Below are 21,898 nucleotides of genomic sequence, written 5' to 3'. Positions count from 1 at the left end.
GCACACATCGTGATAACACCTGGCAGGGAGTGATGTGTGACGAAAGTCTGTAAGGCACTCCACGCGTCGGCAAGTGGGGGCTGCCCACACAGACAGTACCAGCCATCATCAGTGCACTTGCCGCGTATTAGGTCCTCACCATTCCCTAAGCTTTGCACTTGGTTCTTTACATACGTTTAAAGCGGCAGAGAGAGAGGGAGACAGAGCATCCAAAGCAGGCTCCAGGCTCTGAGCTGTCAGCAGAGAGCCCGAGGCGGGGCTCGAACTCACGAACCGCGAGATCATAACCTGAGCCGAAGTCGGACGCCCAACCAACTGAGCCACCCAGGCACCCCTGGATAGTTTCTATTGGTATATTCGAGTTCACTGACTCTTCTGTTGTGTAGACTTTGACGTTGAGCTCATTCAGAGAGTTTCTTGTTTGTTTGTTTCAGATATTTTCACTTCTAAACTTTCCATTTGGAGGGGGGGCGCCTGGGGAGCATCCGACTTCAGCTCAGGTCACAATCTCACAGTTTGTGGGTCCAAACCGACCGTGTCGGGCTCTGGGCTGCCAGCTCAGAGCCTGGAGCCTGCTTGGGATTCTGTGTCTCCCTCTCTCGCTCTCTGCCCCTCCCCCACTCATGCTCTGTCTCTCTCTCTCTCCCCAAAATAAATACATATTAAAATTAAAAATAAACAAAATTTCCATTTTGTTCTTGTTGGTTCCTTTTTTTTTAAATGTTTATTTATTTTGGGAGAGAGAAAGAGAGTGTGCGCAAGCATGCAGGGGCGGGGGGTGGTGGTGCAGGGGGGCAGAGAGAGAGGGAGAAAGAAAATCCCAAGCAGGTTCCACACTGTCAGTGCAGAGCCCGACTTGGGGCTCAATCCCACAACAGGGAGATCATGACCTGAGCCGAAAGCAAGAGTTGGACGCTTAACTGACTGAGCCACCCAGGCGCCCCTGTAATTACCACTTTAAATCTTGATTGTTAATTCCAAATAGCAATCTATGAGGTCTGTCTCAACTAAGTGTCTTTTCGGTTGAGGGCGAGTCACACTTTCTTATTTCTTTGTGTGCCAAGTAGTTTGAAATATACTCTAGACATTGTGACTCCGAGTGAGGTTCTATTCCTCCTAGGAATTTTTTGTTCTGCTTTGTTTTGTTTGCAAGTGGTTAACTTGATTGACCTCAAACTGAAAACTCTGTTGTCTGTGACGGGCAGCAGCTCAAATCCAAGTTCACTTATTTGAGCCTTCACTGAACTTTTCAGAGTCAGCCCCACTTATATGTGGTTTGAAGATCTTCCAGAGACTTAGGCAGAGTTTACATACCGAATTTGGACCTCTCTTCTCTGGTGCTCTCTTTTCCTGGATGCTTCTCTCATTTTCCAGTGACTATGGCTTCCTCAGATTCCGTCCTCTGGTTTTGCAACCACAAGTTAGACAGCACCACAAGTTTCCATCCAAATTCTAGACGCCTCGCGCAGCACTGACTGTCGCCTGGCATTTCGCTGAAAGTCATTTTCCAAATGAGAGAGCTGTTTCCTGCTTTTCTCTCCTTCTGCGTGAGGACATCCTCCTCTGGCTTCTATATCCACCTGGGTGTGTTCCCTTTGCAGAGCCTTCAGGTCGTTGGTTTTTTGTTTTTTGTTTTTGTTGGTTCGTATTTAAATCTTATCCAGAGCTTTTGATGTTATCTCTGGGAGGTTTGGTCTGAGAGGAGATTACACAGAGGAGGAACACACGTCTGCTCCTGGGTAATACAATGGCTTTCCTATGCTGCCTCCTCCTCCAAATACCTCAGAAAAGAGGAGGGGTTCTGTTGAGGTTTTCTGGTACCTTAGCAGTCTGGCAGGAGGAATTGGGACAGAAGGGTTTTTCTTCAGATCACGGCAAAGAAGTGATTTTCTAGTTTGTAGGGTAGCTCTGGTCGTTGGGGAAAAAAATGGAAACATTCTTTGTTAAGTTTAACGTATAGGTAGATGCTAAGGTAGCTTCTAAAACTTTTTTTTTTAATGCTTTTATTTATTTTTGAGACAGAGATAGAGACAGAGAGCCAGCAAGGGAGGGGCAGAGAGAGAGGGAGACACAGAATCCCAAGCAGGCTCCAGGCTCTGAGCTGTTAGCACAGAGCCCGATGAGGGGCTCGAACTCAACGAACTGCGAGATCATGACCTGAGCTGAAGTTGGATGCTTAACTGAGCCACCCAGGCGCCCCTAAAACTTTTTTTTTTTAATTTTTTTTTTCAACGTTTATTTATTTTTGGGACAGAGAGAGACAGAGCATGAACGGGGGAGGGGCAGAGAGAGAGGGAGACACAGAATCGGAAACAGGCTCCAGGCTCCGAGCCATCAGCCCAGAGCCCGACGCGGGGCTCGAACTCACGGACCGCGAGATCGTGACCTGGCTGAAGTCGGACGCTTAACCGACTGCGCCACCCAGGCGCCCCTAAAACTTTTTTTAAAGATAAACATAATTATCCTTAGGTCATGACTTGGAATGTTCCTTAATACATATCATGAGATGTAATGCCTAGAAAATCTTAGAAAGGAGAAATGAGATTGGCTCAAAATGGTGAACTGAGCACGTATGTCTACCTTACCACCCTCCCAAAATACCATGAAAGGACAAAGAAAATATTTTTTTTTAATGTTTATTTATTTATTGTGTGTGAGAGAGAATACAAGCAGGGGAGGGTCAGCAAGAGGGTGAGAGAGAGTCCCAAGCAGACTCTGAGCTGTCAGTGCAGAGCCCAACGCGGGGCTCCTGAGCCTAAATCAAGAGTTGGAGGCTTAACCAACTGAGCCACCAAGGCGCCCCAAGAAAGTATTTTTCAAGAAGAAAAAAACCTGGTATGGTATAGGAAAACAAGAAAGAACTCCATCAGTGAACCAGAGATTTTGAGAAATTTCCAAGTGATCCAGATCAGACAGGATCAGACATACGGAAAAGCAAAACCAGAGGAAGCCACCCCCAGAACAACACGTAGGGGATGCCTGCTATGGAGCCAGGGAGTGTTCAGGAGAATGCCAAGTCGAGATCACACAGCGGATGAGGAGCAGCTCTGGGGCAACAATCAGGGACTGAGATGCTGCTTTTGGAGCAACCAGGTTGGCTCAGCCTCTCTCCTTCCTGCATTCCATCATAAGCCCCCTAATGGATCTCCCCAGGGCCACCCTGGGCACTCCAAGCTGTTCTCTGCTCTGTAGGCAGAAGGTCTTTCCAGTACCAATCTGACCATGTCCTAACCTCTGCTTACAGGGCTTCACTGGCTTCCATTACTCTTGGGTTTCAGGTCAGCTCCTTAACTGGCCTCCACTAAGGGCCTGCATGATCCCTGCCTCACACCATTCTCTCTCATCCCCACATCCCAGCCACACTGGGACACTCTCTCTACCACAGGCTCTTGGCACATGCTCTTCTAAGTGGCTGGAATACCCTTGTCCTTCCCCTTCATTCCACCCCAACCCCCATCCCATGCACACACATTCCTCCCCCAGTGAATTAAAATCTCAGCTCAGTCTTCATTTTACCCAAGTAGGATTCCCTGACTCCCATCTGTCTGAAGCCTCCCTTTAGATGCACCAGAAGCTTCTCCTCCTTGGCTGTCACCACACTTGAAAGTTCACATTTATCCACAATGTTTTGATTAATGCTCATCTGCCTGATTAGATTGTAAGGTTCCACAGAGTAATGATCATGTCAAATTGGGTTCATCAATCTCTCTCTAATGCCTACCCCAGTGCCAGGCATGTATATTGGAAATTCAGTAAACGCTAAAGTATTTGTTGACTAAAACAAAAGATGGATGGGTGAGTGGACGGGTGGGTGGATGGATGGATGGATGGATGGATGAATAGCTCTGTGGAAGGTAAAAAGAAGCATGTTGTGGAATCTGTCCTCCAGGAGAATTGTAGATGGTCAGTTACCCAAATTAGTTATGCTTAAATACCAACAAGGCAAAGGTACCATAGATGGCCCAAGACCGTATGTGATTATTTATCCTATGAGTGATCCACACCACATGCCGTTTCCACATCCTCATCAAGATGGCGGCCTCAAGTTCAACATGAAGGACGCCACTCTACTGATTGCCTCGTTATCCCTACCACAACCGACGGAGCACGGACCAGGACCTAATTCCAAAGCAGTCACAAAGTCCTAACCCCCAGAACCTCAAAGTGTGACCTGATTTGGCCATAGGGTCATTGCAAAGGTAATTCATTAAGATGAGGTCATAATGGAGTGGGCTCCCCAATGCAACATGACTGGTATCCTTATAAAAAGGGGAAATGTGGACATAGACACGTATGCAGGGAGAATGCCGTGTGAAGATGGAGACAGAGAGAGGCCTGGGACAGATCCTTTCCTCCAAGCTCCCAGAAGGAACCAGCCAACACCTGGATCTCCCACGTCCAGCCTCCAGGAATGAGGAAGATAAACTTGGGAATTTGAGCCACCCACGTTGCGTTGCGGTCATTTGTTATCACAGCCCTAGCCAAGTAAAGCAGAGGGCAAAATCACCAGACCCGAGGATGACCAGAGAAGTCACGATGGGGCAGGTGGATGCGGGCCGGGCACCACAGGAGCTTCTGGTGGCAAAGGAGGGTGACAAAGCAGGGTCAGCTGCTACAGAAAGGGTGGGGCGTTCCCATTGGGAAGGACGCAGCGAACAGGCTGGGAGGGGGGGATCTTAGCTCAGCAAAGAAAAACATCCTACACCCAAATAGAAGCATCACGGCTGCCTGTGCCCTGCGGAAGGCAGTCCTGAGCTGCCCAGACCTGGCCGAGGCTGGCCCACGTGTGGCTTCAAATGTATTCTCCCCCCGCAGGCTTTGTGCATTGATAAATTCATTACGTTATTAGGCAGCATCTTCTTTATATTTAGATGAATCACCACGTAATGATCACCTTGCCTGATTTAGATGGTGTCATTTTCAGAAATTATGGTTTAGACCCATCTTCCCTTCCCCCTCCCCCTCGGCCCTCCTTGGATTATTCCTGAGGAAGAAACCAATTAATAGTAGCTTGACTGTTGTAATGCAGCCCCCGCTGTACAATGTAGCAATGCCTAATGGAGTTTTAATTTCCCCATGGTGAGTCAATATTTGCTTTAAGAAAGAAAAATGTCACCATAAACCACTGCCCCAAATGAATTTGGTAGCACAGAGGGTGAGAGAGTCTTCTTTTTTAGGTAAACAGCAACGGGATAGTGGATAGGGGGGCGGGGGGGGGGGGTAGGGGGGTGTGTGTGCGGATCTCACTCTTCACAAATAGGGTTGCCTGTGGTTTTTGCTGTTCCTTCAGACGGTGGCACTTATTAAATATTTTGCTTTGCAAATGCAGATAACTGTCAGAGACTCACCCACAGCTTAAAGGGGCCTGAAACAGAGTCATTATAATATAGACGAGGAACAATTTATTCCAGCCTATTAATAACTTGTGGGGAGCAGGAAGGCGCATAAACCATCAGGCGTCCCTCTTTGATGACATTACGGGGCCCTTCTCGTGTCCCTCCCGACCGGGGCTGTGTGTGGAAACCGGATCCTACTTTTTAAGAAACGGATTCGCCTCTTCGAGGATCACGTGAGGAAATAAAGTTCTGCGACCCTCCCTCTCATAATAAGTCTGTCCAAAAATGATGCCTGCTCATTCCGTTGAAAGATAGTTTCATTTCCCTACTCAAAATTGGTATGAAAAATTTGCCTTGCCAAATGAACATTGTATACTGAACTTGTCAAATCCTTTCTCCTGACACAAATAAAAGATAACATTGGGTGGCAGCGTGTAAAACAGCCCTGACAAGATAGCAGAGGGAAGACAAAGAAATATACATATTTTGATTCTCTCTGTTTTAGAAGCTGGGGCTGGGGGTGGGCGCCGGGCGGGATGACTGCCCAGCCTGTGAATGCTTCAGGTAACGATCGAACAAGTCACTTTCATGTAGATTTTCAATGGTATAATGACCCTGTTTCCAATTAGCCAAAACATGACACAATTTCAACTTTTATGGCGGCAAAAGCTGCCAGGGAGAAGACCAGCTGAGTGACAACACTCTTCATTCAAAAGTTTACGGGTGCACCGTGGGGCTGTAATTACCAGCTCGAACACAGTGGGAAATTATTCCTAGCGTGTTTAAAAATAAATAAGGTAAATGATCACCCTTTCATTAGATCTGTACTCATACCATATAAGTGACTTTTTTTTTTCCTATTAAAATTGTTGATTGAAGGCCGTTAGCTGTTTATCAGCTCAAAATTACATTTCTGCTCTCTCAGGGGCTGCTGCCGCTAAGAATCACACTCGGCGCCTAGTTAGGAACAAGAAAAGACTCCTAAAACTGCAATTTCAGGGGGAAAAAAAAAAACCACAAGCAAGAAACCCAGATTGCACCTCTGAGTCCCCAAAGGCATCACGCTTCTTTGTTCTGCTAAGAATAATTAACCTCAATCTCAGCTCGGGGTCCCTAGATTGATTATCATAGTCATTTAAATACTGTAATCTCATTTTCAGCATTGGGGGGAGGAGGGGGGGAGGGGGGAGCGAGGCTAGAGAGAGAAAGAGAGCAAGGCTGGGAGGGAAGGAGAAAACAGAATAAATTATCTGACAAAGGGACGCGGGCCTTTCTGCTCACAGAGCCTATTTCGGATCCTTCCACTTGATTGGAAGAGTTGATGAAGTTTAAATGAAGCAGAATTAGAACCTCAGGCCGCTGAGTATTGACGCCCGCTCCGTGAGAATGTGCAATTCAATAGCCCCGGCTTCGGCGGCAAACAACAGAGAGACCTAAATGGTGTAATCTTCAATCGAATCTAACATCCACACTGACAAGGCAAGGTAATGAGTTAGGCCAGATCAGGCCTGTTGGTTAAAGAAATTAATCCCTCCCGCCGCCCTGAAGGGTTTTGATGCCTATTGTGTGGGCCCCCGTCCCAGTCTATCTAAATGCTAACTAACTGGGAGGGTGAGCCGGACTGTGCTTTTTTTCATTGCTGCCGCTAATCTGATAACAATTTGCTCCCCTGATTAGGGAGGCGGGGAGGGGGCGGGGGTGATGGGTGGGAGAGGAGGAGGGGCACCTTCCCTTTGGAAGAGGGGAGGCCGCTGGGCTCAGCCGGGATGGCAGTTGTGTCCCCAGCCTCGAAAGCGCCCCAGCCAGCAGGTAGATGCGCACGACCAGAACGACCTAAACTCTAGACTTCTGTGGGAAACCAGGTGTCCGCACGCCTTTTCTCCTTGAAACCATTCGTGCACCCCAAGTGCAGGCTCCTGATGTCCCAATCAGGCGCCACATCCCTCGCGCTCTGTGGCCTCCGCGTGGGGCTTACTCCAGACGTCCCCCCCAAACACACCCAAGCTCGAGGTATCCCATTTCTCCCCTCGTCGGGCTGTTCCTACATCTAAAATGACTTTCCCTCCTCCAGGCCCGGCCCCCACCGAGTGCGGTCCAGTCCTGAGGGCGCTCCAGGCCCAGGACCCTCTCCTCTTGCTAACCAACTCTGTTAAGGGTCTCGTGCACCTTACTGGGTTCGGTCTCGGGCGGCCACTTCCTGGCATGTGGGCAGGTGCTCAACGGGACGGCGCTCCTCCCGCCCCCGGATGATGCTGACCCTTTGGATCAATGTAGATTCGATGATGACTGTGACCAGGATTCTTCTCTCCATCGGGACAAAGGAGGGTCGGGGTTGTGGGGGCAGGGGGACTCCCACAGGGCTGCAGCGCCAGCCCCTGCACCCCCATATACCCTCTGTGTGACCTCGGGCGTGTTCCTGAGTCTGTCTGAGCTCAAAAGTTCAGTGACCTTGCAGAGCTGAGTATGTAAGAGGCTGGCACTTGGCAGGTACTCAAACTGTGGCACTAATCGTCACCGAGTTCTGATTTGTGCAACGGTCATGACCACGGGCCGTGGCGACACAGCCCTGGCTCGAAGCCCGGCTCCTCCTCGAATTCACTGGGTGACTTCGGGCAGCTCGTGTAACCTCCTGAAGCCTCAGCTTCCCCATGTGTAAAATGGGAGGACGGCAGTCCTGTCTCCTAGGACTGACTGTTGCAGAGATTTCAAGGAGACGGTGGCTGAGAAGGGCCAGCACAGTGCCTGGCACGCAGTGGGCTCTGTGGAGGGTGGCTGCTGTCAGCCGGCCCAGCTGGCCAGATGGGGCTGCACCCAGAAGCTTCCTGGGAACCCAGACGCCGGGCCTCAGCCTCCTGACGCTCCCGCTCCGGGAGAAAAAGTCAGGCCCGCGAGCATCCTGCCAGGCGATTCGGGGGACGATCCACAGAAAGAAGCAAGCAGCCGCCTAAGAAAAGACAGAGCCTTCAGAAACGCCAGACAGGCACGTTCCTTTTAGAAGGGAAGTTTCTGAAAGACTCGCTCAAACCTCCGAATTTATGCCCACTGGGCGCCTACAGAGAGAGCAAAATCTTCAGTGACAGTTTATGAAGGTTCTGGAGGCAGCCGTGAAGCCCGGCACTCGCCCCTGAGGGACCCTGGGTGTCACTCCAGCAGGTTTCCTCAAAGGGCTCGGTGGAAACTTGGAGTGTGACAGGCTGAGGGGGCTTGTTTAACTTGCAAAACGTAAACAAATCGCAGTCGCTAACCCTCGCCATCGCCCGCGCGTCCAAACGTGGGGCCTGGCAGGGGGCGCGTCGATGGGGCCTTTCCAGCAGCTTCCACAGCAGAGGGCGCCCACGGCTTCCCCCAGGAGAACCACAGCACCCCCAGCGGGGCTCACCCCTGATGTGTCCCCATCAGCGCTGGCGCCTTGACCCCACTGTTGATTTGGGGGCCTGCCTCTCAGCCAGAGATCTGTTCTCTGTGCCGTTTATTTCCACTTACTTTGGCCCCTGAGGTTCTCACGGCCCCCTCAAGGCCGGACTGGCACCTAACAGCCCCTCCACAAACATTCTGCAGGTGGTCGAATAAGCAAATGGAAGGTTGGCTTAGGGTAATTCTCGGGAAACCCACTTGGGTGTGCAGGACCCGAGGCCTAGATTCTCCCAAGGTTTCAGGGTCACCAAGAGCATGCAGGACACCTGGGCATCAAGAGCATTGGTCCCTGTGGTGCTGGGGCCTGGTCCAGGAGAAGTGTGAGATGCTTAGAGAATGAACAAATGCGCGAACAAATGACATGTAACCTGGCAGGGACCCGAGGACGCTCAGATCTGGTCACCATTGCATCCCCCCCCCCACCCCGCCGTGGGCCCCTCCAACATGCCATCCCTCTTCCTAGAACGCTTGCTCTCCCCCAGTCAAAGCGGATTCACCCTGAACCTAATGAAGCTTCCTTGCACGTGGCCCCTTCCAAGGCTTTGGACTTAATTTCCAACATTATTTATCTGTTTATTTTAACTTTTATTTTGAGAGAGACAGCGCGAGCGTGAGTCAGGGAGGGGCAGAGAGAGAGAGAGAGGGAGACAGAGAATCCCAAGCAGGCTCCACACTGTCAGCACAGAGCCCGAAGTGGGGCTCGAACTCACGAACCATGAGATCGTGACCTGAGCCGAAGACAGACGCTTAACCGACTGAGCCACCCAGGCGCCCCATTTACCTGCTTCTTACAGAGGGTTCCCCAAACTGCATAAGCTGTAGACCATACAACACCTGGATCCACCTGTGACCCCCCCCCCCACCGCCCCCACTCCAGCTCCCTACACACACTTCCCAATCCTTGTGTCAGGCCCTGTGGCCTGGGAGGCGCTCCCTTGCCTCCCCCCCAGCCAGGTGCTGCCCTCAGCCCTGAGCGAGGATCCCGTCCGTGCATCTGTCCCACTCCACTGTCTGTTTTTTGTTTTGTTGTTTTTTTTTTAATTTTTTTTTCAACGTTTTTTATTTATTTTTGGGACAGAGAGAGACAGAGCATGAACGGGGGAGGGGCAGAGAGAGAGGGAGACACAGAATCGGAAACAGGCTCCAGGCTCCGAGCCATCAGCCCAGAGCCCGACGCGGGGCTCGAACTCACGGAGCGCGAGATCGTGACCTGGCTGAAGTCGGACGCTTAACCGACTGCACCACCCAGGCGCCCCTCCACTGTCTGTTTCTATGGCAGTTTCTGCTCATCAGATTAGAAGCTGAGGGCAAAGCCCACAGCCAGGTCAGTTTACCCCATGTCCTGGGTGCCCAGCTCTGGGCCGGGGGCGCCGCAGGTCCTCAAAAGTGTCTCTTAATTCGAGCAGTGAGTGAATGAATGGATGCATGTATGTCCCGCTCCCGTCCTGATAGCGTCCACAGTATCGCACAGTTGTTCCTTCTTAACGAAGACACTTTGCCTACCTCAGACTCTTGTCTGTGCCTTTGCGCAGGCCAGCCCCCCTCCGGGTGGCCCTCCTCCCCCACCGCCCACTGGCGTCCGACCCGTGCCACGGCCCCAGGCCAGGTGCATGAGGTCTGAAGGCTGCCCTGGCGTTCCAACACCGCTCCTGCCTTCCCTCCGAAATATGGCCCCTCTGGCCCCTCCTCCCCTCTCCTTGGCCTTTAGTAACTTTGACTTGGCGGTAGCCTGCAGAGGCCGGCTCTCCCCTGATCCAGACCAGCTTCTTGGAAACGAATCCTTAAACCACCTGTGTTTCCACCCGTGGCTTGTGCACTTGCCGGGACTTACTAAGTATTTGCTCAGGGACTGATGGGTCCATTAACAGTCTCAAATACATACTGCAAAATAAGCACATAAGCAGGCAAGCCAATGGCTCTGTTCTGAAAGACCTGCCGGGGGGCAGAGGGGTGCTATGAAGGCAGTGGTACATAACGGGGACATTAAGACAAGGCGGCACTAGGGGCGCCTGGGTGGCGCAGTCGGTTAAGCGTCCGACTTCAGCCAGGTCACGATCTCGCGGTCCGTGAGTTCGAGCCCCGCGTCGGGCTCTGGGCTGATGGCTCGGAGCCTGGAGCCTGTTTCCGATTCTGTGTCTCCCTCTCTCTCTGCCCCTCCCCCGTTCATGCTCTGTCTCTCTCTGTCCCAAAAATAAATAAACGTTGAAAAAAAAAAATTAAAAAAAAAAAAAAAGACAAGGCGGCACTTGAACGTGGCAAGACAGACAAACTCACTGCTTCCTAGTAACGTTGTGCGGCCAAGCTGCCAGCGGATTTTCTAATTCCCTTCATTGAAATGTTACAGCCTCAAGATCTCTCTCCGGGGGCCCGGCTGGCTCTGTCCGTGGGGCGAGCAAGTCCTGAGCTTGGGGTTGGGGGTTCGAGCCTCACATTGGGTGTAGAGATTACTTAACAATAAAATCTAAAAAAAAAGGGGGGGGGGGCGACTGGGTGGCTCAGTTGATTAAGTGTCTGACTTCAGCTCAGGTCATGATCTCCCAGTTCGTGGGTTCGAGCCCCGCATCGGGCTCTGTGCTGACAGCTCAGAGCCTGGAGCCTGCTTCGGATTCTGTGTCTCCCTCTCTCTCTGCCCCTCCCCCACTCACACTCTGTCTCTCTCTGTCTCTCTGTCTCAAACATTAAAAATTTTTTTTAAAAAATCAAAGGAAGCTTAAAAAATTTTTTTTCATAATAAATAATCTAAAAATAAAAAGAGATCACCCCTCTCAACACGTCCTTGGGCCCCCACTGCCGGCAGTGGGGGGGAGGGGTTTTGTGCTGTGGCATCCGAGCTCACGAGGGCCTTTCCTCTGGTACTGTGATGCAGCTTAGACATAATGACCGGCCATCTAGCCGAGCTGTAGCCTTTCACTAATACCGGGCCCTGGAATCAAAGACTTTCCAGATCTCTACTTTCATCCCTCTGGACAAACACAAGAGATTTTGATCCACACAAAGAAATTTATCTTGTACGCTTCTGGGCTCATTGGTTTCCCAAATATGTATTGTTTGGTTCGTATAAAAGATCAAAAATCCTTCTTTTGGGCTCATTATGTGTTTTCCACGATGCCTTTGGCCGGCCGTGCTCCACCCTACTCCGTGTGCTACGCGTGGTGACCTTTCTGCTCATTGACCCACGTGAGTCCGTTACTTGACCGACCACTGATGTGCCTATAAATTCTTGGGTGGAAAAATACAGCTGATTTCTTTATAAAGCACATGTATTTGCTTCCCTAGAATGCTAAACTTAGTGCCACAATGAGAGCGTAGGGGCCATGCTGGGGCTCTGGCCCACCACGAGCTTGATTTCTGGTGTACCAGATCCATCCCGTTTAAAATCCCACATGACTTCTGAGGCGCCTGGGTGGCTCAGTGGGTTAAGTGTCCGACTCTTGATTGCAGCTCAGGTCATGATCTCACGGTTCGCAGATCGAGTCCCAAGTTGGGCTTTGTGCTGAAAGTGTGGAGCCTGCTTGGGATTCTCTCTCTCTCTCTCTCTCTCTCTCTCTCTCTCTCTCTCTCTGCCCCTCCCCTGCTCATGCTCGCTCTTTGTCTCAAAATAAAGAAATAAACATTTTTAGAAATCCCACATGGGGGCGCCTGGGTGGCGCAGTCGGTTGGGCGGCCGACTTCAGCCAGGTCACGATCTCGCGGTCCGGGAGTTCGAGCCCCGCGTCGGGCTCTGGGCTGATGGCTCAGAGCCTGGAGCCTGTTTCCGATTCTGTGTCTCCCTCTCTCTCTGCCCCTCCCCCGTTCATGCTCTGTCTCTCTCTGTCCCAAAAATAAAATAAATAAACGTTGGAAAAAAAAGAAATCCCACATGGGGCGCCTGGGTGGCGCAGTCGGTTAAGCGTCCGACTTCAGCCAGGTCACGATCTCGCGGTCCGTGAGTTCGAGCCCCGCGTCGGGCTCTGGGCTGATGGCTCAGAGCCTGGAGCCTGTTTCCGATTCTGTGTCTCCCTCTCTCTCTGCCCCTCCCCCGTTCATGCTCTGTCTCTCTCTGTCCCAAAAATAAATAAACGTTGAAAAAAAACATTAAATAAAAAAGAAATCCCACATGAGTTCATGCTGAGAAAAACCAAACCAGGGGCACCCGGGTGGCTCAGTTGGCGAAGCGTCCGACTTCGGCTTAGGTCATGATCTCGCGGTTCGTGGGTTCGAGCCCCGCGTCGGGCTCTGTGCTGACGGCTCGGAGCCTGGAGCCTGCTTGGGATTCCGTGTCTCCTTCTCTCTCTCGGACGGACGCTTAACCGACTGAGCCACCCAGGCGCCCCTGACATACAACGTTATATTGATTTCAGGCATACAACGTAGTGATTTGACAATTACGTACGGTACCAAACTCTCACCACGACAGGTGTAGTCACCCTCTGTGGGCGCCACTCTTTTTCAACAAGAGCGCTAAGGGGGAACAAAGCAGCCCGGGGGGTGGGTTTGTCTCGTTACGTCTTTATTTTATAAGTTCAGATTTACAACTGTACTTAAGGGCGATTGATGATCTCGCTGAATCCTCACGACTCCCCCATGGCCAGGAGCCACCTACTATCACCCGCTTCACAGACGGGACACGGAGGCTCAAAGGTAAGGAACCTCACAGGTGGTACAGCGAGAAAGTGGCTGAGACAGAGCTCCCCCTTGGATCTCCCTGGATCCAAAGCCTGCTGTCTGCTCCGCTCTGTTGGTCTACCTGTCCAGGAGGAGGCTAGTTGTATGGCTCCCTGCCTGTTACTACATTTGTGCGGGCGTGTGGTTGTGTGACAACAGTAGCTGCGGCCTGGAATTGTTTCAACGGTCCTCACTGATTCAGGAGCTTGAAAGGAGAGTCAAGGAGCAATTTCATCAACAGCTGAATTGTTACCAACGACCACAAGTACTCTCATTTCTTTTTTTTTTTTCTCTGTAACAAAGACGAAAGCCGGACGAGAAGCACGCAACGTTTACAACGTACGCTAAAATCAACCGAACCGCGGTGTGATTATGACTGGTGCATTCGCTGGTTTTTGCCTGACCAGCCAGAAGGTTCTGAAGCGGGAGCAACGGCCCAGCTGATGGGTCTGAGGCTGAGCAGAGCCCGGCTCCCAGGGGCCGTGGCAGAGTGCTTACGTACACCGTCCTACACAAATGGATTTGCCCAGCTGGAGAGTCCGGAAGGATCTGTGCTTGGTTATAATCCCTCCCTATCTGTGACACATCGACGACCGTTCCAGCACAGACATAGAACTGATACCCCCCAAACTCGTCAGTTCAGTAGCTGATGAGTGGTCTCCAGGGTTAGCATTTCACATAGAGCACGTTTCACTGAGTTCCTTCAGTTTTTTAATTATACTTCTTAAGCAGTTGAAGATATATTTCCTTTTATTTTTTTTAAGTTTATTCGTTTATTATTTCTGAGAGACGGAGTGCAAGCAGGGGAGAGGCAGAGAGAGAGGGAGACACAGAATCCCAAGCAGGCTCCAGGCACTGAGCTGTCAGCACAGAGCCCGACGCGGGGCTCGAACCCACAAACTGCGAGATCATGACCTGAGCCGAAGTCGGATGCTTAACCAACTGAGCCACCCAGGCGCCCCAAAGATGCATTTTTCTTAAGAAGAGTGTGACCCAGCCCTTTTATGGGGACTCCCATGCTTTGAGAGGCCACTGAACAGCTTGAAAACCACTGCAATAGAAAACAGGGATTTGAAATCGCGTCCGCCAGCTGTAACTCAAGAACGTGTCTTTCAAATAAAGGAGAAGCGGCCTTAATTACACAATGAACAACACTTGAGCCTGGAAGGTTCTGGAAGGTCCCGGAAGCGACTGCTGAACTCAGAGTTCTTCCCGGGGGAGTGGCCTTCCCACCGTGCTGCAGGGTTCTGAGGGCCACGCAACCAGAAGGTGGCCGAGTCCAAACCTGAGGGAACCCCGATTCCGAGAGTCTATCTGTATTAATGTGTTAGAACCAAAGCAGTCCTTTTCCAGAGGGACAGAGGAAGGTGGGCTCCTCCCTCAGGGCAGCTGCCCCAGGCCGTGGTGAAAAGCCTAGGAGGCAGGAACTTGCCTGGCTTTCTGAAAAGCCCACAGGTTTGAGCAGATAGACGGGCTCACTGCCTCAACTCCTGCCCACCAAACGGTATCAGTGGGCACTGGGAGGGGGGAAGCTTTTAAAAAGAAGAAAGTATAAAGGACCAAGAGAGACAGAAACCCACGGCTTACCCTAGAGAAATGAACCCTACCTACTGGCCAGCCGAGAGGGGCCGTTAGGATGCGCAGTTCATTTCTCAGCGCCCCCCCTCCCCATCCCCGCCAATGTTTTATTTTCACCTGTTACATCCTAATCGAATGTAAAAGGATTTGAGCGATCAGAGGTACATTCCCTACAACAGATAAAGCCGAACGCAACATGTTCCGATTTTACTCAAACGTAATAAAAAGACTGACCCACGCTGGGATATTTGTACAACTGTGTTTGTCTGCCTGCCTTCTTTGCGTATGCATTTATGCTCACCAGCATCAATATTTATTAGAGATGTTAAGCCATTAGTGGGCATGGTGTGGTTGCCTAATTTTGTAGAGCATCCAATTTGAACACACTGGCTCTCAACAAATGCTTCCTCGTGACGGTAACGATAACGATGCTAGCAGCGGGGCCTGGTCTCATAAACCAGAACTCCCCTTGGGGTGGAAACCTTTGAACACTTCGGATCTCAAGAAGGTGAAATCATTTGGCCCCAGAGGGCTGAATTTTTCCTAGTCTGCCCCTGATCAGAATGTAACTCCCCCCACTTCAAGGTCCAGCTCCAGGTCTGTTCCTTCACTAAGCCCACCGAGTCCTGCTCAGCATTTCCTCGCCCTAAATCTGAACCCCCTGGCTGGTGCCTTTCACTTGAAAGTTACAAGGAGGGACTCCATGACTTTCTTTATCCGATTAGGCACGTGTTTGCCTGCGTGTGTGTGTGTGTGTGTGTGTGTGCGCAATAATATGTATATAAGCAATGCACACGTATATACATATATATACATACGCACATATATACACATAAATACAATATATATATGCAACATATGTATATACAAACATGTACAATATACACATATACACTCCACCTCCCCAGCTAAATAGTTAACTCTCCTTGTGGTTTGTGGGCAGGGCAAGGGTGGAGTCCTGAACCTGTTTCTATGCCCCCTCAAGACAGTTTAGGATGGTGCTGGTCACTTAGTAAACATTCAATAAACACTTCTTGGCTAGCCACAAATCCTGAGAAATCAGTAGAGCTCACATGGGAAGGAATCTTGAGGAAAATGCTATTGGAATCAGGCTCGTTGGCGGACCATTGTTGACTGCCTGCAGTGTGGATGTAACCAGTCTGGGTTGCCGTGAATTAACTGATTGTGTAATGTGGCCAAAAGGACATGGGGTGGAAGTCCAGAGACACGAATCTCATCCCACCTCTGTGACCAGGTCAGAGGGCACCTTGGATGAGTCTCTTTCTCTCTCTGGGCCTTCACATCCTCAAAAAAAAAAAAAAAAAAAAAAAATTGGACTAGATGTCTGTAAGCCTCCCTCCAGCCCCAAACGATGTGATCTTATGACTCTATTTTACAAATGCATGCACTTCTTATTTGTGACATAAACCCCCACAGAAAAACAAAGTCAGTAATAAATTATGAAAAAATCGGGTGCCATGATCAGTTGCACTTTCCAAGGGTGCTCAACTGAATAAATTCCACCCCTGTACGTTGCCTGCCTCTCCAGGGCGACAGAAGATTCAAGGCTGTCAGTGGAGCAAACCCAGCAGTCTCTCCCTATAATTGTATTGACAGGATATCAGCTCAGTTTCGATGGCAGGCAGGGTGCACCCTGACAGGTTCTGTGAAGGAGCCTTGAAGGCTATTGTAGCAGGATTCTATGTTGAGTCACAGAATTCTGGGGGAAATGGGAATCAAGCAGAAAGAAGCTGGGTTCTTTCTCTGTTTAATTTTATTCCTCCCGGAGAGTCACATTTGAAGGAAGACTGGCTAACCGCACGTCACTTTGTACAATAGAGTAGAAGCCCTCTCTAATGGAAAATATTTAACTCTTTTCTTGTGGCCACATAAAACACCCAGTTGATTCAATCGGTCCCACTAATAACCAGTGGGCTTGATTTTAAATGAGGCAAGTAGTTGTTGAGCATTTGTAGATAAAATACCTGCTTGGATGTCTGCGTTTTTTCACTTTTCACTTGGTTACTGCGGCATCTTGCAGACATGTTCTTGAATAACTGATGCGTATACGTCCTGGCAAATTCCATGGGTGTGAAATAGCAGTGTTGGGTTTGTTCAGGCAGTGTGTCTGCATTTTAAATTAAACAAATCCTGATCGTATTCACTGGAGAAAACAATTTGAGCAACAACCCCCCCCCCAATATGGTGGAATAAACAACTATTTCTAAGGTGGTATATATATTTCGATATAGATGCAACCTTCAGCTTCTGACTTAGATAAGACCAAAATATACTCCCATTGCACTCATCCTCTTAAAGACAACCTTGGGAGAGGGCACTCCCATCTCTGTCACACACAAGAAGGTGCGCTCTCATGCGGGGGTCCGGAAACGTGCGCCTGTGACTCTGGCATACCGCCAAGAAGAAATCCACAAGCCGAGCCTCAAAACACAGCAACATATGTTAAAAAATAGTTTTTAAAGACTGCATAGTCTGGAATACTTTCAGTTTCCTTAGCTTTAAAGCCAAGAATCCCAAAGTTTTTTCATAATTTAAATTCCGTTCAGGGGCACCTGGGTGGCTCAGTCGGTTAAGTGTCCGACTTCGGCTCAGGTCGTGATCTCATGGTTCGTGGGTTCAAGCCCCGCGTCGGGCTCTGTGCTCACAGCTCAGAGCTTGGGAGCCTGCTTCAGATTCACAGTCTCTCAAAAATAAATAAACCTTTCAAATAAATAAATATTGTTTAAATATAAGAAGCTGTTTGGAGTGGTAAAAGAATGCTGGGCTGGGAGCCAGGGAACACAGATTCTAACCCGGGCTCTGCCAGAACCTTGGGCAGAGGGCCCACCACAGATGGCCCCAGTGTACCCATTTGTAAGGAGGGGCCTGGAAAAGGTAATGGTCAAGTTTCCTCATTGCTCTCAAAGGTCTCTGCAACTTTTACTTAGGTCAGGTTTTGGTCGAAAATCTTGGAGAGGGTGGCAAATATCGAAATGTGGACCCAATCTCAACTGCTAAAGAAAGTAGCTCATAGCCCATCAAGAACCAGAGGGAGGAAAGTAAGAAGAAAAGGCTAGCCGTCCCTGACCCGAGAAGAGCGGGGCACGATCACCAGTGACGTCCCTGCCGCTCAGGCTGAGTCACCACTGGCCAGGACAGTCCGGCCCTTCCTCTCCTGCCTTGAAGGCAGGACACCCAGCCGTGGGTCAGTAATCTCCTGCACATTTGCCAACCCCGAAGTTCAGGTCCGGGAAGGAATCAGTGACCGGATTCGTTGTGGAAGCTGTTCAGCTAGTGCCATCCAGAGGCCAAAATACTGTCCTTCTTGATATACGGGGTGAGCAAAAGGAAAAGAAGGAGGGGGGATTTTTACTCATCTGCGTATATTATATATATGGTGTGCATATGTATGATACACATATATGCATGTGTGCATATGTGCATATATATACACATAAACGCGTACGTGTAATACATGTGTTTAGATACATGTACCTATAGGTATGTGTGTGTATACGTGTGTGTGTGCATATACAGTGGCCTCTTGGACAAGCCAGAGGGTTAGGGGTGATGACCCCCGAGCAGTCAAAGCTCCACCAAAGATGGGGCGCCTGGGTGGCGCAGTCGGTTAAGCGTCCGACTTCAGCCAGGTCACGATCTCGCGGTCCGGGAGTTCGAGCCCCGCGTCAGGCTCTGGGCTGATGGCTCGGAGCCTGGAGCCTGTTTCCGATTCTGTGTCTCCCTCTCTCTCTGCCCCTCCCCCATTCATGCTCTGTCTCTCTCTGTCCCAAAAATAAATAAAAACGTTGAAAAAAAAATTTAAAAAAAAAAAAAAAAAGCTCCACCAAAGCTTTTTTGTAAGTAAGCTCTACACCCAAGGTGGGGCTTGAACTCATGACCATGAGATCAAGAGTGGCACACTCTACCGACTGGGCCAGCCAGGTGGGACCACTGTAACATCTGACTCCCCCCAAACCTAACGACTAACAGCCTACTGTTGGGCAGAAGCTTTGTAGCCCACAGTCAATTAACACATATTTTGCATGTTATACGTACTATATACTGTATTCTTTTTTTTTTTTTAATTTTTTTTTCAACGTTTTTTATTTATTTTTGGGTCAGAGAGAGACAGAGCATGAACGGGGGAGGGGCAGAGAGAGAGGGAGACACAGAATCGGAAACAGGCTCCAGGCTCCAAGCCATCAGCCCAGAGCCCGACGCGGGGCTCGAACTCACGTACCGCGAGACCGTGACCTGGCTGAAGTCGGACGCCTAACCGACTGCGCCACCCAGGCGCCCCTGTATTCTTTTTTTTAAATTGTTTTTATTTCTTTTTGAGACAGAGAGAGACAGAGCACGAGCAGGGGAGGGGCAGAGAGAGAGGGAGACACAGAATCCGAAGCGGGCTCCAGGCTCTGAGCTGTGAGCACAGAGCCGGATACGGGGCTGGAACCCACAAACTGGGAGATCAGGACCTGAGCCGAAGTCAGACGTTTAACCGACTGAGCCACCCGGGCGCCGCTATGTACTGTATTCTTACAATAAAGTAAACTAGAGAAAGGAAAATGTTATTAACAGAATCATAAGGAAGAGGAAAAAAAGCACTTATGGTACTGCACTGTGTTGATTTTTTAAAATCTGCATATAACTGGGCCGGCATAAGATCAGATTTGCATTGTTCAAAGGTCAACCGTATATAGCTTGGGGTGGGCATCACACACTCCTAATTCACCGTGGAGAACACTGCTAACTTCATAATGCCGTTTATTTTATATGTAAGGAGAGTGGGGTTGGCCCACTAGTACATGCCTGGGTGAAAGCAGCGATCTAACACCCAAGCAGCTGATCAGAGGCGGAGGGCTTGATTCTCCCCTAGATCCCAGAATGGTGAGCCCCATGTGTCCACCGAGAGTGGCTCTTCTCACCGAGAGGTAAGTAAAGGACCTTGTTCCACTTTGGTGGGGGTGCTAAGGGTCCATACTAAGTGTAAGGGTGCCGGTGTCATAAGCCCCCCGAGAGGGTGGGGGGTGGCCCACGAGAATAGATTGGGGAACACAAGAGGAGAGGGTCAGTGCTTTCGCAGGAGGCAGTGAACTCAGCTAATTCTAGCGCGGCGGTTAAGAAAGCCCAGGTTCCCCGTACCAAAAAGCAGAAAACAACAGCAAAAACCTCTGGGCTCTAATGAGCTCCTGGCGTTCAGGTACAACGTTACTGAATCCATGGTTACCACCTGCGCCTTCCACTTCCGGCACCCGGGAACTAGGCTCATTTTTGAAAGCACACTGCCCTCCAGTGGCGCGAGATAGACTTGCTCCCTGACCGGCTCCCCCCCCCCTCCCCCCCCCCCCCCCCCCCCCCGGTGCCAAACTTCAACTCGACTTTTCCTGTGGCCCTGGCAAGGATGCCCCTCCAGCGTTGGGTGATCACCAGTCCCCAAACCTCTGAACTGAGGGGGTGTGCAATAAAAGGGGAGGCGACCTGGTTAGAAACCGCAGCTCCCTCCCTCGTTCCGGCCTGCGAGTCCCCCCCCCCAGGGCAGATTTTCGCGCTCTTTTCTCCTACGGTTGTAGTTCTGGGTAAGAAGAGTATGATTGGGTGAAAATTAACTTGTGAAGTGATGCTTCCAGGGGAGACACAGAACGCTCGCCGCACTGTGGCAGCCCAGGCGTGTAGGGGAAAGGGGGAGGCGGCAGCCCGGCAGGTGGCGAGTAAGGACACAGTCTGGGTGCGCGTTCCCTGTGTGTCACCCTGTGGGTTCACCGGCAGGCTCCCGGGTAAACAGCAGCGGCCAACACCGCGGGCTCACTGGGTGTCAGGCGCTGGGCAGGGACCACCCTGTGGAACTTTCTCAACCACTCCCTTTAATGAGCGCCATTATCATCCCACTTCGAGGATGAGGAAACTGAGGCGCAGAGAGGCGACGCGACCTGCCCGGGACCGCACAGGGGTCCAGGTGTGTCTGGACCAGAGCGGGAGCTTCCCACCCGGCGCTCGGACCCCGGCCGTGGGGGGCCAGGGCTCGGCGGTGGAAATCCCGGCAGCGTGGGTGCCCAGCGAGGGGGCGAGCGCGGAGGGGTGGCGGCGGGGGTGGGGGGCGGCTCACCTTGACGATGAGCGGGTTCTGAAACATGGAATCCCGCACGACCCCCAGCCTCTCGTTCTCCATGCCCGGCCGGATGTCGGCCACGGTCAGGGGCCGCCGCGGGGGCGGGCAGATCTGGCTGACCGTGCGGCGCACCGGCTGCTTCTTCTTCCGTCGCCTGGGGTCCTGGCGGGAGCTCTGGGCCTCTGGCATCCTGAGGTCGCGGGGTGCCGACCCGCTGACTGGGTCCGGCGCGCTGCCCTGTGGGCTGGCGGGCGCGGAGGTCCGACGCGCCAGACGCCGGTCCCAGACCGCACCATCCGGCCCCGGGGTGGTTCCCGGACGCCCGGCCCTCTCCGGAGGGGGGCGCGCCCACCTCGCGCCGACCCACTCTCGCAGGGAGCCCTAAAGCCCTCCATAAGCCCCTCTGGGTCCTCAGAGCGACTTCCGGGCACCGCGCTGCGGATTGGGAAAGGAGAGAAGATTAAGACCACCCCTTGAGGAAGAATGGGACGGTCTGTCTCCATGGCGACGGGACGCCAACGGCCGCGGAGCTGCCTGGCTTGGTTTTCTTTCAGGAAACTATTGGTGGCCACCAAAGTGCACCTGCTTCGAGTTTTCTTAGATAGGAGAAAACCCCAAGAATCGCCACTAGGCTGTGTTCAAAGCGACGGGGCTCTAGAAGTCCATTTATACTTGACTTCCAAAACGAAGATACCTGCCTCCACCCTCCCCACTCCATTCATATCTGGTCCCATTCTCCTCCCCTTTCCACGCGCGCGCGCGCACACACACACACACACACACACACACACACACACACAGGCATAGAGCGCTAAATTTT

At 51.2% G+C, this 21,898-nt stretch overlaps 1 protein-coding gene across 1 annotated transcript in view; it reads right to left on the bottom strand.

The window, feature by feature from the left end:
* CFAP77 (cilia and flagella associated protein 77) overlaps positions 1-21,358 on the bottom strand; it is a 133,551-nt gene extending 112,193 nt beyond the window's left edge. Inside the window, exon 1 of the mRNA XM_086684370.1 lies at positions 21,076-21,358. Coding sequence (XP_086540496.1) covers positions 21,076-21,267 — 192 coding nt within the window. The 5' untranslated portion in view covers positions 21,268-21,358. The remainder of the gene's footprint in view (positions 1-21,075) is intronic.
* Between the last annotated feature and the right edge of the window lie 540 nt (positions 21,359-21,898).

Source organism: Puma concolor, chromosome D4, assembly GCF_028749965.1.
Source record: "Puma concolor isolate L17-30 chromosome D4, mPumCon1.1.hap2, whole genome shotgun sequence".
Lineage (NCBI taxonomy): Eukaryota > Metazoa > Chordata > Mammalia > Carnivora > Felidae > Puma > Puma concolor.
This window is presented reverse-complemented; position numbering and strand designations above follow the sequence as displayed.